The 17,887-nt window shown below is 39.3% G+C and overlaps 1 protein-coding gene across 1 annotated transcript in view; it reads left to right on the plus strand.

Annotated features, from left to right (window-relative positions):
- GALNTL6 (polypeptide N-acetylgalactosaminyltransferase like 6) overlaps positions 1-17,887 on the plus strand; it is a 485,739-nt gene that overhangs the window by 397,017 nt on the left and 70,835 nt on the right. The window contains exons 5-6 of the mRNA XM_056326843.1: positions 5,880-6,065; positions 11,607-11,790. Of these exons, the coding sequence (XP_056182818.1) occupies positions 5,880-6,065; positions 11,607-11,790 (370 nt within the window). The remainder of the gene's footprint in view (positions 1-5,879; positions 6,066-11,606; positions 11,791-17,887) is intronic.

Consider the following 17,887-nt stretch of genomic DNA (forward strand, 5'->3'; position numbering starts at 1 on the left):
CTTCTCCAGACTTTAAATGAAGACAGAGAAGGCCCACACAAAGCAATTACAATGGGGAATTTGTTTACAGGCTGTTGCTAGAAGAGACATAATGCTTCCTTTTATCATCACTTGTCATAGCAGTGACAGCCTGTAAACCTCCTGCCCATGCATTATTCTTTATTTGTCACTGCCCGTGCCAGCTCTTGCCCTGGCAGGTGCCTGGCATGTGTCAAGCATATGATTCATGGGTTTATTTGATCAAGACTGTCAAGAAAAGAATTATGTATTTTCTTTTAAATTACAGATCAGACATTTACTCTCCATACCTAGTGATAGGGGTTTTGGCTTCTTCATATCCAAAGTGCACCATTTATACCTCACTGTAGAATTTAAACACTGGATTCTCTCTCATGCCTAACTCTGAATGTGAAATTCTTGTAATATTACAGCATATGAATGAAACCATCCTACCTCCCTGTTTTATTGTCATGGCAAGCTTGCTTCAGCTGTTTCCTTTGGTAATAAATGGGCAGAATGCATCGTCCCCTGGACATTTAAAGGCCTTTTATTACAGGTTGCTTTCTGGTTTACACAACACATTATAATTTCTTTCAGAGAACTTCTTTAGAATTACAGTTTCGCGCTGACATTGATTCATGCCTGTTTACTTGGGCGCTTGAGTTTACTGGCTTCTAAATGTATGTGTGTAATATATAGGTTTTGTGTGTAAAGATGCTGCTTCTGGAGAAATATTAGAAAAAAAATAATTGGGAACTGTGAGAAAATGCTGTTGTGTTACAGGAAATAAAATAACATTTGATGTTCTGTTCTGTGAAGGAGATCTGTGGAGTTCTGTGAAAAAAGGACAGTTTATTTTGATATTTTGGGGAACAGACGAGGTTAAGAAAATTGAAACTGGTTAGTTTTAACACCTAGATAATTTATTAATCAAAATTGTTCCCATAAAGAGAATTCTGAAGTCTTGTCTAGTCTGTCTTAAGCAACACTTGAACTGTGAGATTCCCAGGTATTTTCTTTGTCAGAGCATCTATATCTTCATGACCCCTGGCTCAAACACAGGCTCTGTTATTAAGTACTTAGCCTTTAAAGCCAGCTGCTGACTGCAGGTCCTGCAGAATTGCTTTGCTTTAAAAAGTCTGGCCTATAATAATACCAGTATATTGAGTAATGCAGGAGTGGCTTTAATGAGTTGTTACACATGAAATAGATGGGTTTACTACTTCTATAAATAGTAGAAAATACAACAGTTTTCTTTATTACTGCTTTACTGTCTCTGGCTGTTATTCTGTGTTTGTGTATGCTTTCAGAGATTGGTAAGATTTGAAACAGGTAGTACCACAAGACATTGCAGGGGAAAATACAATGTGTGAGCACTTTCATATTGATTTAAGTTAAAAAAATCATTACTTATGGATCCAAAAAGGATTTTTTTCCCTCCACTCTAAGATATTTTCATTCTTACAACCATATTGGAGTTGGTCTTTGAACTTAAATACTTCATAATGTTTTTGAAGTTATTGAGAATTTTTCTCAAATAAATTCCCAAACAGTCTTCCTGGCCAAATTTCAAAACTAGAGATATGGTAGGTGTTACTGGTATTGGTTTGACTGTGTCATGACTTATTGTTAGGTATTACTAACATGTAGATGTTTTTTAACAAATTTAGATACCTTATGGATCTCTAGTAATCCATATAGTTTGATTCGTATGTAGACCTGATCATTTTATGTTACCTAAGCTCTATAAAATTGAACACTTACTACTTTTGTTTTCTTCCTGGTTACTTCCAGATGTGTCTAAATGAGTATCATTTAGAATTCTGTGTGAGCAAGATGTGCAAATTTTGTTTGTATACTTCTGCTTTTTTGTGAGCTGTTCTTTGAGTGAAAAGGAAAAAAATAATAAAATTATTCAGTCATGGGACTAGTTGACTGGATGAAAACAATTTTGGGATATGTGATTCTGGCATCAAAAGATGTGCTGGATGTTTTAATGCAGTTCTTCAAAAATCAGATTACGTGCTGTCTGAAATGTGTGAAGAGCTATCTGAGAGAGAGGGAGGAAGGTGGTACAGAGAACTCTTGTTTGTTCCAAGAATTTCAGATATTATTCTCACTGAAAATTATATTACAATATTTAAAATTTAAGACACCGCTTTTCCTGAGTTTGCAAGGAACCTCAAGCAATCGACGAAAGAACAGAACTACTGTTGATTTCATTGAGTTCAAGCTCCAGTATGACTGATAACAATCACATTATATTAGTCTACTCTTGTTATTTAACAATTGATAAAAGAACAGACAAGACTGTATCGTAATACAGTTTACATCACCTCTCCCTGAAGTGTTTTCTCGAAGAGATAGGTACTCAGCTTTCAGAATTTGCTCATTGCAAGATGTGAAAGGAATGAAATTAAGTCCTTTGTATGAGACTGAATTTATTTGGCCCAAGATAAGTGATAACAATCAGAACACATAAAAAGAGTGTGTTTGTATTAGTTTATTTAAATATCAATGGTGGCCATCTTCAGACTGTCTATTGCAAGTGCCTTACCTTAGCCATTGTCACACCCAACGAGTGAAGATCCAATTCAAGTTTCTGCACAGGCAACAGAGAGCCTACCAACACCACAGACAACTTAGATTGTCCAAGTAAGGCTCCTTCTTCTCTCCATGAGAAAGTTTAGGTGTGTCCTTGGTAGCTCTCTTCATGTACAAAAAGGTGAACTGCCTAGAACCAGTTCACAGGGAATAGTAAAGCAATAGTATCTGATACGTAGCCAAATTCAGAGCTATGTAGTAGGATCCTCTGATCAGCTGGAGTCTCATCAGTGAACTTATCTCTGAGGGCAAGGAGGTGAAGATGGAGGATTTGTACTATAGCCAAGGTGAAGTGCTTGCTGCCATAGTTGAAGAGTTGTGTTCAAGCTGAGTGTCCTAGTTTTGGCTGGGGTAGAGTTAATTTTCTTCTTAGTAGCTGGAACAGTGCTGAATTTGGGGTTTAGTATGAGAATAATGTTGATAACACATTGATGTTTTAGTTGTTGCTAAGTAGAGCTTACTTTAAGTCAAGGACTTTTCAGTTTCCCATGCTCTGCCAGTGAGTAGGTGCACAAGAAGCCAGGAGGGGACACAGCCAGGACAGCTGACCCCAACTAGCCAAAGGGATATTCCATACCGTAGAATGTCATGCTCAGTATATAAACTGGGGGGAGTTGGCCAGGGGCCACCAGTTGCTGCTCAGGGACTGACTGGGCTTCAGCAAGTGCGTGGTCAGCAGTTGTATTGAGCATCACTTGGTTTTGTCTTGAGTTTTAGTCCTCTCTTTCTTTCTCCTCCCTCTTTTCATTATAATTATTTTTGTTATTGTTGTTGTTATTATATTTTGCTTGATTTAAATTATTAAATTGTTCTTATCTCAACCCATGAGTTTTACCTTTTTCTGATTCTCTTCCCCATACTACCAGGGGCAAGGAGTGAGCAAGCAGCTGTGTGGTACTAAGTTGCTGGCTGGGGTTAAACCACAGCGCTGAGCAACCTGAATCTTTTTACTAGATGTCTGTACACTATGCATGGTGTGGTCTTGCTCTTGGTGCATTATGCACTATGCACTATTCACAAACAGGATTTGTGGGTAGAAGTGGTCAGAGGAGAGGAGTTAGATGACCTTAGAGAACTACAGGAAATTTTCAGTGTCTGAGAACTAACAGAAGCTATGGTACTGAACCGATTACATTTGATTTACTTTGGAAATACATAATATCCTGTCTTTTTGAAACTGTTTTGTTTTTCATTGCTATAAAATGATCCAATTTACAATATAGAAAAAAATCAGACTGACAGCCCTAACAGACTTTCTTATATTACATGCAAGGTCTTTGTATCTTTGTTTTTAAGGTTTATTTCCCTTCTTCTGTATCCCTGTGCTATGGGAATAGCCTCAATGGAGCTCATAAAAACAAGAAAACAGTTCGATATATAGATGCTTTAGACAGGCTTGTACGTGGGCACAGAATGATCTAAGACTTGATTTAACCTCAGTTCAGTCATGATACTGAGTTGTAGCTGGTACCTAAAATGAGTCAGAGTGGCACACAACCCTTGTCCCATGAATATGGTTAGTCATACAAAGACCACCATTCAAAGACACAGTACATCTCTGGTCACTGTGACTGTTGGGGGATTGTGTTGTTTCTTTGAGTACGTAAGTAACAAAATACGATGAAAAAAGGGATACCTCTTTTTTTTATTATTTCAGAACTTAAATGTCTATTCTACAATCAATAACAGAGTAGATGACAAATATATTGTATATTTATCTGAATATCTTTCTTTACTTCTTTGTCTCAGACTTGGCCTTCCTCACTTAATCTAATACCTCTACCAGGTAGTACTATGAACACAAACCACTCTCTTGACTCAGCAGGTCCCCACAGTGTTGAGTTTCTCTTCACAAAACTCCCAACCTGTTCTGTAATCCTTGCAGGCTGATGTTCCTAGGTCTCAGGCTGATCCCTCTTCTATGTCAGTGTACATCAGGACGGCTCAGTGCAGGGAAGCACCCCATGCAGTACTCTCCCACTAAATATGTATAACTCCACACCAGTGTTTCTACTCCTTCCTAATCCGCAGGTAGATTTGGAAAGTCTTTTGTGTTGGCTAGCTAGGAAGTAAAGGAGCAAAGACAAGGAGCACGTGCAGGGAGCTCTATTTCAGTGGAACTTGATTTTATTTCAACACAAGATCCTGTATTCTTTGCACTGTGACTTGTTTGCTTGTTGCCTTGAGTTTATGTGTCAGTGTTATACACTCCAGGGTACTGCTAAATGGTAGTCCTTTGGGGTAGTCCATAGCAAACTTTTTGCATTCTATAATGATGTAAGGTCTGGATCGAGGCTTGTACTGACCATACCAGTCCCAAGAATTAGTAGCTGATGTAAGAAGCAATTATAACCTGGCAAACCCATTTCAATGAGGCTTAGCTTGCAACCCTTGGCATCGCTAAATGTGGCTTATCACCAGTTCTAATTATTGGAAGCTAAGCTTTTCTCTCCCTCATTCCTGCCAAATGAAATTATCAGATTTTTCCAAAGTAATGAGCGTGACAAGCTGAGGTGTTACATCAAAGTCAAAAGATCAGGATTTCTGTTGTAGATGTATTGAGGAAGAGGCAAAACTTTAGGGTGTTTTTTGTTGTTGGGGTTTTTTTAATGATCCTTAGTGTGTATTTCTAGTCAGAAGAAAAAATGTTCCCAAAGATGCTGTTTTGTAACACAAACAGAGCCAGATTATGCAGATAAGAGAACCTACCAACTATTCTACATTTGCACTTAATTTTGTTAGGAAGTCAGCTGTCCATTTGCTGTTTGCTGATATCCAGCTATTAAGATCTTCCTTCATGTCTGTTTCCCTTCCCATTGCAAAAACAATCAAATCATGCTAGGTTAATGCTTACTCTTTAAAAATTTCTTTCCACACATAGTTCTTCATAATTAGTTGATATAGGAAACCCACTTAGAAAGGACACTGTTTATAAAACGGCCTGCCAGAATGTTTATCTGGCCTTGGGCTGCAGGAACCTGAGGATGAATGAATATCCTGCAGTTGTTTTGGCCATGGTCATATTGTGGATGGCAGGTTGCCAGTAGCAACTGCAGCAAAAGGTCCAGAGTGTCAGTGTCTTCCTCTGTGTGATAAAACAGAGAACGTTTGAACTTTCCAAATCGTCTTAGTGAGAATTTGTGGCAGATTTTGGAGGACTCAAAGCAACAAGAGATGGAAGTAGATAAGCTGCTTGCAGGTTGCATGCCAACCTGTCCTTCTATGGGCTCCTCCAGGCCTGATACCACTGACGCTTTTTTTGCCCTTCTTTCTAGAACATTTAAAAGAGAAGCTGGAGGAGTACATGGTCCGTTTTGCCAAAGTGAGGATTGTACGTACCAAGAAACGAGAAGGGCTCATTCGGACCAGACTGCTAGGAGCCTCGCTGGCTAGAGGAGAAGTCTTGACATTTCTGGATTCCCATTGCGAAGTCAACGTGAATTGGCTGCCTCCCTTGCTTAGTAAGTGTCTGAGCGTTTGTCAGCCATTAAAATTAGAGCATACAGTATAGCTTAAGCAATCAGTCATGTCCCACAATAAGCAGGACATACACTGTATAGAAGCATTTGGAACTCTGCTGCAGGTTCTGAAGAGTCAGTATGAGAGAGAACTCAAGAGAAATGCGAGCAGCTCCATTTTACAGTTCTTGTGACTAAAGAACTGGTAGAAATTTGAAGCATCACTTTGGCCTGTTAGAGTTACAAATTATTTTATTATTACTACTACTAAATACACTACTAAATCTAGTATTATGCTATGCCCTTGCTATACACCTGAAAACTTTTGTTATGCAGGTATTTTACTCCTTCCTAGTCCTCCACATTCTATTAAAACAGCTTTTGCTGTAAATGTATCCAAGACCTCAGAGTTAAATCCAACTGTATTCACAATAGGAAGCTTAGAAAGAATGATTTGCTATTGACTGCTTTGCTGGATTCCAGCTGCAGCTGGCAAAGCTCCATTAGTCAAAGGAATGGAAAGAATCAATTGTTGTAGTCTAGGATTTCACTTCAGGAAACAATATCCCTTTTTCTACACACCTGACTACATGCGAAGTATACGTGCTTTGCAAAGTGAGTGCTTTTTTGCTAGCAAAAACAAAATTTCTGACTTTACTATTGAAGAAATTTGTATTAATTAAGAGTACATCATAAGTGTACAATGGGATAGGGTTTCACCAGTTAATGGCTATTGTTTCTTGAATTTTGTTGCTAGGACAGTTTGGCCACACAGTAAGCTGGTAAAGCATTTGCAGCCAAGAAGAGATGCTGTTCTGCTAATGAACTATCACTTGAAACCCACCCGCCCCCCCCCCCCCCCCCAAAAAAAAAAACCAAACAACAAACTAGTAACTAGTTTTTCTTCAGATCAGTAACAAGATAATGTACAAAATTCCAAATTTATATCCTTTCTGGCTTCCGTGTCAAATTATGCATACAGTCTTTGCCCTTGTTACCACTTTGCGCTTAATCGTAACATCAGTGTTTTTAAAAATAACCTCTGTGGATTTATGTAAAGACCAAATGGCATAAAGGAGCAGAGGGAAATAGAAGTTTCAACATGCCTTCCACAAGCAGCCCCAACAAGTAGCTGTTAAACACTCTGGAGTACTCTACATATACAGGCATCTTTGCTCTGCTTTCTGATTTTGCCCCACTAATGAAAACAATCTCAAGATTCTCACTCTTGTCCTCTGAAATCTTTCGCTAAGCTACTGCAGATGAGGCATAACCCTTCTATTTTGCTTAGACATGGGAGAATTGCAAGTTGCAAAAACAGTTCCTTTTCTTGCTTTCTCGTCTGAAATGAAGATACATCTAGCTGAGTTACACCCTATAAAAAAATGAAAAATAAATACAATTGTCACAAAGGATTCATAATTGCAGTTAGGTTGCAGTTGGGTGTTGAACTGATGATCAGAACCCTCAGCCTCAAGCCAGAAAACTGGAAAGATGGGAGTAGCTTCATCAGGGACGAAGTTCCAGTTCTCTCGTTAGTTCTCAAGTGTACATATAGTACATATAGTAGAAATATCCACAGCTAACCAGCCAGAGGGTCTAGAAATACTGGAGCTCATAATCAACAGCCTTTACTTTAAAAGAAAAAGTAGATCATTACGTGAAGAAGGACAAATAGAGAATGAACACACAGCTAGTATATTCAAGGATGCCCTGTGCCCTGTTTTCCTACAGGGATGAGAGAACTTTCTTATAACCATTAGGTGGCAAATATTTACTATACTGAAACCAGATGACATCTGGCTACTAATAATAGTAATGTATTTTTGCAAGTGTTTATCTAAAGATCCATCTCATGATTCACTCAGCACTGCATGTGACTGAATGTCATTCAAGGAAACCACAGCAGAGGATGTGCTAGGCAGTTATTGAAGCTGCCCTATTTTAGCTCTGATTATATCTGCCATGTGTAGTGAAAAGTCCTCAACAAGAGCACAGTTCAGTCCTGCTCTGGGGTGAAGACTGCCAGTCTTCACTGAGAGGGGCAGAGTTTCCACTGTTCCAAACCAGGTTTTGCTCAAAATGAGACCTTGAAAGTTAGAGGACAGGAAGGTGGTGAGGAAACCAAGAGCAATCACATGAAGATGATTCTTAAAGTTACGTAGGTATCTAACTTACATTTTCAGAATGGGCTGTCACGTTTTAGACCAAAGGAAGACTGAGTTATTTCAGTACTTGTTAGGTACCTAAATAGCTCTCTAGAACTGAGCCACAGTTGTTTTCAGTCACAGTCCTTTGTTCTGTTTTCTTAAAAACAGGTGCAAAATGGCTTTCCTCTATTTTCTTTAAGCTTTATTTAGTTTATTTCTTTAGCTTAAATGGATTTCTAAACTGTAACAAGCCACTGAGATCTCAGAGAGTTTTGCCTGATGTTCACCAAGCAGGCAGCTGTAGTCATGTAAAAAATGTTGGCAAACACAGCTGTTTGTTATCACTCCCCAGTAGTACAGAGTCAGCAGAAGGAAAGATGTTACTTGGGCTCCAGCTGCTGTAGTTGAGAATGTAGTGTGGTGTGAAGTCACAGTTACTGTAGGTAAGAAACTGAGCTGCAAAGCAGCTGAAAGATGCAGGTACATCTTTCCTTCTGCCGATGTTGCTGCAGGAGCAATGAGAGGAGCTGGATAATAGATCGGTAGTGCCATAGGCTGCCAGAACTAGGTTTGTCAAAACAAGGTTTGTTCCCCCTCACCAAGGCTTAAAACTATATCATGATTAGATCACACTTAGCCAGTTATCAAGACACCTAGTAGCTATAGCTGTCCACCTCCACAACATTTACGTGATACTTTACTTGCCAGTGGGGGAGACTGAGAGTACAAGTACTTATGACTACTCAGATAAGAGATAATTTGCTGAGCCACTCAAATGTTGTCACCATCTGTAATCACATATTTAAGTAGGAAAACAAGAATATTCACTCTGCAGCATTGTTACTTTGCAGGCCAATTTGAGACAAGCACTTGAAATTAAAGGGGTGCATCTTTCTCATAAAGATAAAACCTACATTTTTGAGATAATGAGTCAGCCAATATTGAAAACTTCTGTTTATTGTCATATATGCACACTCTGCTTGACACTAAAAGTGCTAAATTCAAATATGTATGTATATATTGCGTAAAATTGCTAGGGAGAAAGATTTAAGCAATGTTCCCTCTTGTTCCCAGGCTTTCCATCAAATCTGCAAGATTTTTACAGGTATGATGATGCTTATCTGTTGTTCTTCCTTTTAACTGCATTATATACGCATTGAAATAATGCATACAAATGTTCGGACCAGTAAGAATCTGTGAGAAGATGATGAGTAAAGGCAATGGAAAAGAAACTGTAAAGCATTTCAGCTGTGGCTTTCAGTGTCTTGCATTAGGAGCAGGTGAGATAAAAAGCAGTGGCTGGTAGAGGCAGCAGTATGTCCTCACCTATAAAGCTACAGTACTAACACTCTTGTGAGATGTAGGTTAGCCCTACACTTCTCTTTTTCTGTTTGTTAGATTTGTATTGGGGCTACATTTAAGCCTAGGAAGCATGTATACAAAATTCATTATTTTAGGCATACCGAAAGAATCATTGAGGCTGCAAGTTTGATTGCTCTGCTTTTTGGTGTGCACAACTACAAACACCCTGATTTCTTCAACAGTCAAGATCTTCCTGTGGTTCCTCATCACATCTAAAATATTTTGGGGGGCTGAGAAGTAACTTCTGCAGAAACACAGAAGAACCGGCAGGTTAAGCATCATTTTATTTGCAGAATTCTTGCAGCGTTGTAGTAATGAAGACTGGGATTGAGTCTGATCATTGCTTAAATAATTTTCTCCCTGGCTGTGCATGTGACTTAGAGTTCTAATCCTTCAGACTATTTAAAGGCAACAGCTTTTAAAGATCAAGAGAAGTATGTTACTGTATGAGTCTACTTTTGACCTTCTCCAGCCAAATCAATCCCATTTAGTTTCTGTCCCCCAGTCAATTTGGACGGGGGAAGGAAGGGGGAGGGGAGATCAGAGACAGATTATTATAAGCCCTTTAACTATTAGCAGGACCATCACAGGAAAGAGATTATGAAAAAATGACTTTACATAATGATTACAGATAACACTACACAGTATACCACTGAATGTAATTACATTTGACAGTAGCAATAGTAATGCAGCTGTTATGTCTGGGATGAGTTTCCTAGAATCTTGTGAGAGCCTGTGCTTTAAATTTATTTTGCTATTAAAGGATAAGGATGTAAAAACCTGCTCATTAATTTCTCACTAGCGGTCAGCATTGTTCCCCCATTTGGACAATCTCTAAACAACAGCTGAGGATAAATATGAAGACTACAGTTGTTTTGCTAAAATAATCTTTTTTCTTAATTTCAATCCTTCAGAAGCAAGGAAGGAGAATCTGTGTTATTAGTCATTACACCGGTATTATATACTTTCCTAAGTGTTCATTCCACACTCAGCCCTCTCATTTTTTTAGCTTATTATCAAGCACTAGTGAAATTTAGTCCTTAAAAACAAAAAATACATTTTCCACATAAGCCCTATATGTATTACATTTTGTAAATAATCTAGGCTACCATTTGGAGAAAAAGCTTTATTATACTTGGAATTTTGAGATTTTGTTTTTTCAAGGGTCCATATTTTTTTCTACTGTTCTTTCACACCAACACAGCTACAAATTTTCCCTTCACTTCCTCATTTCAAACCATTATTCTTCTGCCTAGTTCTTGCAGTAGAGATATCTTCTTTACTTGTCTTTCTTTTCTGAGGAGCTCTATGGTATTAAGCAATAGGATTCACCAAGGCAGACTCAGGCCCACCCTGTTTTTATAGTAGAGATGGGAATTTGATTTAGCCTCACAGTTCTGATTTTTTTTTAAAAAAGCAAAAACAAACTCCTTTCTTTAGAAAACAGGTGAGCAAGAATAGTACTGTGGGGCCTTCTTTGTATCTCAAAGATTGGTACAAAAAAAGGACACAAGCCCTGTTTTGTTCATGTTGGAGTTTGCCTTTAATTTGTAGCATTTGATCTCAAAGCTGATGCACACTAGAGCCACAGGAAGAGCAGCTGAATGGTTGCAAGGGCTGAGATTCACATTTAGGAACACAAATCTCTCTCACAGGAGCTTGCCATACACACTCCCCACAGCTGAAGGAGTATTTTTACATTTTGCTTGCTGGCTTGTTCTGTAGCTGACAGATTGGGGACAGCTCAGAGTAGCAAAGTGAGGGAGATATAGATGACTGGACTCCTGTGGATCTCACAGGAATATACCTCCCTTTAAAGAACCGTAAATGCTTCTAATCATTGCCCAACTGCATTAAGTCCTCTTTAGATAAAGGTCTGATACAGATTTGAAAAATGAAATTATTTGGGGGCCACAGGGAACAAAGCAAGCAATCTTCAAACATCAGAAAACCTGTGGGATTCACTTTGCAGTAATATGATAGATGGCTTGACTAGACATGCCGTTTCCTATTTTCTACTTTCATTTTTCAGACCAGATTGCACTAAACCACAAAACCATCGTGTGTCCTATGATCGATGTCATTGACCACAATCACTTTGGCTACGAGGCACAGGCGGGGGATGCCATGCGAGGAGCTTTTGACTGGGAAATGTACTACAAAAGAATACCGATTCCTCCAGAGCTCCAGAGAGCTGATCCCAGCGACCCCTTTGAGTAAGTAGCAATAAAGGGGAGAGTGGGAACATGAAGCAGAACAAACAAAGACGGTAACTGTAGCAGAAGAATCCAAGCCCAGAAATTTCCATGTAGGCCACTTTGTACTAATGAAAAGCAGTAGAAGCAAACAGCTTTTATGCAGGTTTATAAAACCTCAAAACTAGGGAAAAGATCAGGGCCATAAGTTGCAGAATTCACAAGCTGCCTGGAAACACAAACCTTCCCCATCTTTTCTGGCCCTGGTTGTACATAAAAGAAACAGCCACATACCTGTAGTTAACAGAAAGTATTGGCGTTGGACAAGGAGTGAATGTGACTCTAGTTATTCTGTTTATTCCACAGAGTGCTTCCTGAACAGGCTTTAGCTTAATGTTTTATTTGCTGGAGGTTGATGCAATACATACATCAATAGCTGAGTCCACATTCTGCCAGCAGATGCTTTGTTTATGACTAGTGTATTGCTAGTGTATATGTATTGCTGTAACTTAAACACCAGGCTGTCAACCGTGAACGGTGTCAAGCTGATCTGTAAATGTTTTTTGATAAGCCAGCCTCTGACCCCAGTACTGTATAGATCAGCTCTTTCAGAGGAATGATCTTCTACTTTTCAGAAAGGTAGATCCTTTTTTCTTTTCTTTTAATTTTTCTCATGTAAGGATCAGCTAGAATGAATCTGCATCAGCAGAGAGAGGACAGACAAACAGACATGGTTCAGTGGGGCAGAGTCTCCAAGTGTCTCACACAGCACCATCTCAGCAGCAGGACTGGCCCCGATGCTGTCAGTAGCCCTGGCTGAAATGCTGCGTTGCAGGTTTTGACAATTTAAAAACTCAGCATTTTCCTCTCCCCAGCACAAAACCTGGAAACAATAGCAACAGAAAAACCTGTGTCTCTGACCGAGACTCTGCACTATTTTGAAGTAATGGATCTGATTTGTGCAGAAATTTACACTTCTATCCAGGGCATGACCAGCTCTGTTAGGGAGAAGTAGGTGATTGTGACATGCGGTGGGCTTATTTTCATTATTCTGCTTGTTCCTTTTTTCTTATCTCAATATTGGCCCATCAGTCTTCATCTTGCATTGGTGTTAAGTGCTGATGAAGTACTTCACATCAGCTGCCATTGTGACGACTCCACAACGCATACAGAGTTGGTGGAATCACATAAAGCTCCAGAGTTGCTAGAGCCTCCATTGCTCTTCCTGGTCCTCTGAGCAGCGGTAATTTCTTGCCACTTACTGAAAGTCACCTAGAAAACAGTATAATTTGGTTCAACATTCAAAGTTTGTGTGTAAGTAAAACTTTTATATTGCCAGCGTAGCTACAGGGTTGCTTATCAGCCATTTCACACATTTGCTGTTGGTAGTATGCATCTCTCAAAGACAAGAGCGCCCTGAAGAGGAGGCACTCATAGGAAACTTTCTAGAACATGAGGCTTTGCACAGTACAGAACAGATTTTATGGTTTTGCATGAACTGATGTTATGATCAGCGTGGCAGCAGCTGATACACAGCTTGCCCTGCCTGCAGTCGTAAGACACATAGATAAATAGCTTCACAAAGAACACATAGGACAATGCAACCTAAAAATCACTTGTAATCTGAGTAGTCATCTCCCCAGAAAGGTGGAAGGGCTTTCCAGTTCTTACAGAAATCAGTAAGAGTCTTCCTATTTTTTCCCCATCACAGGATTCACATCAGAGTGATGCAGGCAGAAAAGCAGCATTGCACATGGAACCACATTCCCACACGTGGCAGCAGGGTTGAAGGCTGGCTCAGCTTGTACAGTATCTTTGATTAGAAGTGATTGACTAGAACAGTGAGGATATAGGGTGTTTTAAATAATCAGTATGAATTTTGCTTAGGGGAGGAATTACGTTCTAATTCAAAGTCAGTACTGCTTTTCTCCTAGGGCCTTCTCTGTGGACACCTTGAGTGTTTAATACCTTGCTTATAAGAAGTACTTGAAATGTTACTAACCATTTTAGATATTAGTAACTTAATTGACAAAGACAGCTTCTGTGGAATTAAAGACACAGAACTGTTTTCCTTTCCTTTAGGTGCATATACATTAAAACTAGAAATGGCTTCAGCCAGCACCATAATTATTATGTTACTGTTTTGTAAGCAGTAGGGATTTTATTTTTTATTTAGGTTAAATATTTTACTATTGGTATCCTAATAGCTTTATTTCTTGCCATCAGCAACAGATCTGAGCTGATCTTTATGAACTGGAAAATTGCCAGCATTTTTAGTAAAACACCAGCAAATAATGGGTACGTGATCCAAAAACTGTGCTGATGAGTTTTTTGCCTCACTTAAAATGCCAACTCATTATGTATGTTAAGCAGGAAAGGTCACATCAGCCTAAGAAATAATCTGCATAAAACTGGATCAAATTACAGAAGACCTAAGAGCAGTCATTGTATTACCCAAATAATACATTTGCTTTCCGTCTGCATATGCTCAAAATACTGCAGCTGCAGCAGGCATCAGCAGAGCATTTGCTGTTGACACAATAAACCGAAGTGTTCTCAGGTAGACATGTGGTGTGGCAGTAGCGTGGAGCTTACTGTGCTCCAGTGCCAGCTAGGCTAGTGTTTCTGGAATTAATTTTTCCCCACTTTTTTAATTTATTATTTTTAACTGTACTGCACTATGGTCAGTGGTTGGCGGGAACTCTCCTGTTGGGCATCATCTATCCAGACAGTCTTTCAGTTCAAAATCCATCTTGTGAAGAATCTAGACAATCTCACCCATCTGTGGTGTGAGCATGGGCATGGTTTGCTGTTCATACACCTGCAGTGTCACTCGGGCAGCATCTCCACCTTATGCTGTGACAGAACTTGCAGCTTCATTCCACATCTCAGCTTTTCCTTATATACACCCACAGCCATTCTCAGGCCATCTGCATTTGTTCATGACAAGTGGCTTTACACCAAGGTCTGGCTTGGCGTTTAGGACTGTATAACATCCTCAAAAGCTTCCAGCCCATGCAGTGTCAAATTCAGGTACAGATGATGTACTAGTACCAACCTGAGGGTCACATGACAAATTTATAACTGCATCTCAATCAGGCTGCATTCAGCTACAAAGTTCATCAATTGGTTCACATGTAGTTTGTCACTGGCCACACCAAGTTTCCCATAGGTTTCCAAAACGTATTTTCAATCAAACCTCTTACGTGAATTATTGTTCTATGCTCATTGTAGTGTTTAGGAAAGTTTAACAACTATTTCTGAAATGGATCTTGCGTAGCCTTTAAGATTAGCTATTTTTCTGAAAGATCTGTGTTGCTGTTTTTCAGGATACATTGAATCTTTACAGGCATAGAATTGGACTTCACCCCTAATGTGTTGCCTTCCCATCCAGAGGCTAAATCTGCGAATTACTTGTTGATTTCCATTTTTTATGTGCCACAACAGATGTTTCATGTTGCATTCAACTGTTCTGTCACACTTGCAGCTCATCGCAGTTGGCTGTAGTGATTTTTCTCTTGCGATTCATGTACAACTACCCCAATGTATTCTGAAGGAGGCTCATGCTATTTTCCTCTGATGCATTTCAGGGTTGTGTAAACGACACAGAGCAAATTGGTCTTCTGATACATTGTGGGAAATTGTCAGACAATCGTGAAATCATCATCGTGTCATGATGCTGCTCACAGTCTTGATCCCACGGTCAACAATCATTCAGCAGAATTTAAGATGGCTTGGGGAAATTATCTTCAGCTCTGTAAGCAGGGAGGACCAGAGATGTTTACCTCCTTTGTGGCAAGGATCATCTTGGCTTACTGTCTCTCGCTGGTTTGTTTCTCTGTCATGGCAGAGGTTTGAGAGCATGCCCTTATGAGACATGGCTTTGGGACATAGAAGCATGCTCTCGTGTGGCTGTTTGTTTCTGTGGTGCAAGCACTGTAGTCTCTGGAGTAGTTTGCTTAACCCAAGCAATTGCCACTTAAACTAATAGGGTAACCTTGTTACTATAATGGACTGTGATATACAGCATGTCAGTTTATATGATGTAATAGCCTGTCTGGGTTAAAAGCTCTGTGGAAGTTTAAAGCAGAGGTTTGATATGCTGAAGCTTGCTGGAGATGGCTGTTCTTTATTTCCTGGCAGCAGTTAGATTACATCAATTCATGTTATCACATGCCTGATCTGGAGATAGGCATCAGTGTCCATTCATGCCAGCAGCAACAGAAGAAAACATCAACAATTCAACTCAAAAACTCTATTTGGAAAACCACAAACTAATCGAGAGGATTAATATAGTGCAGATCAATTAGGGTAGGAAAGGGCTGCGCAGCTCCTAGGAGCAGTTTTACGGGAGGGAAAGGTGCCAGTGAGACCTAACAGCATTGCTATTGGATTGCAACTCAAGATGGACATCCTAACCGACAAGAGAAGTGTTGTGCGACTTACTGGATTGCGAGACTTCTAGCACCTATCTGGGAAAGTTAGTAGTTCTCTGGTATATGACTGCTTCGTAGTCTCCAAGAATTCCTTGTTTGCCTTCTGATGTTGAGCTGTCATCTCCAGACCTCCCTGAAGAGAAACAAAGCTGAAGAATTGTGTAATTCTAGTGAAGGACCAGAACAATAACTTGGCAAATATTGGGCTAGCCAAGGAAGTAGAAGCAACTTCATAACCTCTGATGAGTCATTTTAGTTCCTGTACTCAGTTTCCTATTTATAAAATAGGAACAGAATCACTCCACCATCACAAAGCTGCTTTGCATATGAGTCTGGCAAAGGTCTCACAGTAATAGGGGCCACTTAGGGTTTCTGGATATACCTTTTGGTAAAATTTTGGACAAGCTCAAGGGATGAAATTAGGTGATCAGTACATCTTTCTCTTCTGTTGCATCACAGACTCTCAACCATGTATGACCTTAATGTAGCCAGTTGTGTATTAGATTGGAAGATTACTTGGCACTTTCTGTTGAATTGCATATCTAGAATCGTATTATTCTTATTATGCAAGCTGTTGTCAGCGTGCTTTTTATTTGAATTTGACATACTCTCAGAAATACTCTTTTATTCTGCAGCTCCTTTCAGTATTTATATATACTTTTTACAACACGTTGATGTGAAGAGTCTTTGCTAAGACTGCATTTCAAATCTGACAAGTACTTTTACAATTTTATGATCGTTTTCTGAAGTTTAGAAAGTGCTTTGGACAATGATTTCTGTTCTATAGCTCCCAGTGCTTTATAGTCTGTGTCTTTTATGGCTGATTTCTGCCTATAAACATATTCATAAAACCTCTCAGAACCAGAAACAATCATCTATTTTTTTAATCTACTGTTTTGAACTGTGCTACAGGAATCTTTGATGCAAAGGCATTGTTCTACAGAGAAGCAGTCTCCAGCCAGTGCGAGTTTGTGTAATTTAAGGTCTTGATTTATTTTTTTGACAAGCTATGGTAATGTAGGAGACCGTTAGTGGAGATAACAATAGCTTCTACAAACTGCCGTCTACCCATGGCCCCATGAAAATCTCAGAATATTTTTCAATCAAAAGTACTGACACTGACACACCATTTATGAGTGAAGATATGCATATTTGATCATTTTCTCCTGCCTTTGGTGGGATTTCAGTGTAAAGGTTCTGTACAAACTGCATTTTTTCTGAAGGCCAGTTCAGAAGAGAGAACTCTACAGAGAGTGAAACCTGTCAGAATTAAAAAAAAAATAATCAACGATAAAAAGCTGCTGCTGGTATAATTTTTGGAACTTCACAAAAGTCACTCAAGGAATTAGTCAAATTCTACATACTAGTTGAATTGGGTAGATTCAGGTTTAATACACAACTTCTCGCTTGAATATTGCTGGTGTCTCATGCCTCCTAATACAAAAGGGAACTAATTTTGTTCATAATGCCTTGATGCTGCAGTGCCAAAGTAGCTTATGGTTTTTTGCTTCTGTGGAAACTTGTATTTCTGATTTTCTTTCACACTTGAAGCTTCATGGTTAGCATAAAAATGTAAACAAACATCTTGAATGTAACGTTTCTAGAGCTGTTAGCCTGCTACTTCACACAAGTGTTAACTTTAGAGCTTGACAGTCTATATGCCCATATTCTGGGGCAGATTC

This window comes from Falco biarmicus, chromosome 1 (genome assembly GCF_023638135.1).
Source record: "Falco biarmicus isolate bFalBia1 chromosome 1, bFalBia1.pri, whole genome shotgun sequence".
Taxonomy (NCBI): Eukaryota; Metazoa; Chordata; class Aves; order Falconiformes; family Falconidae; genus Falco; species Falco biarmicus.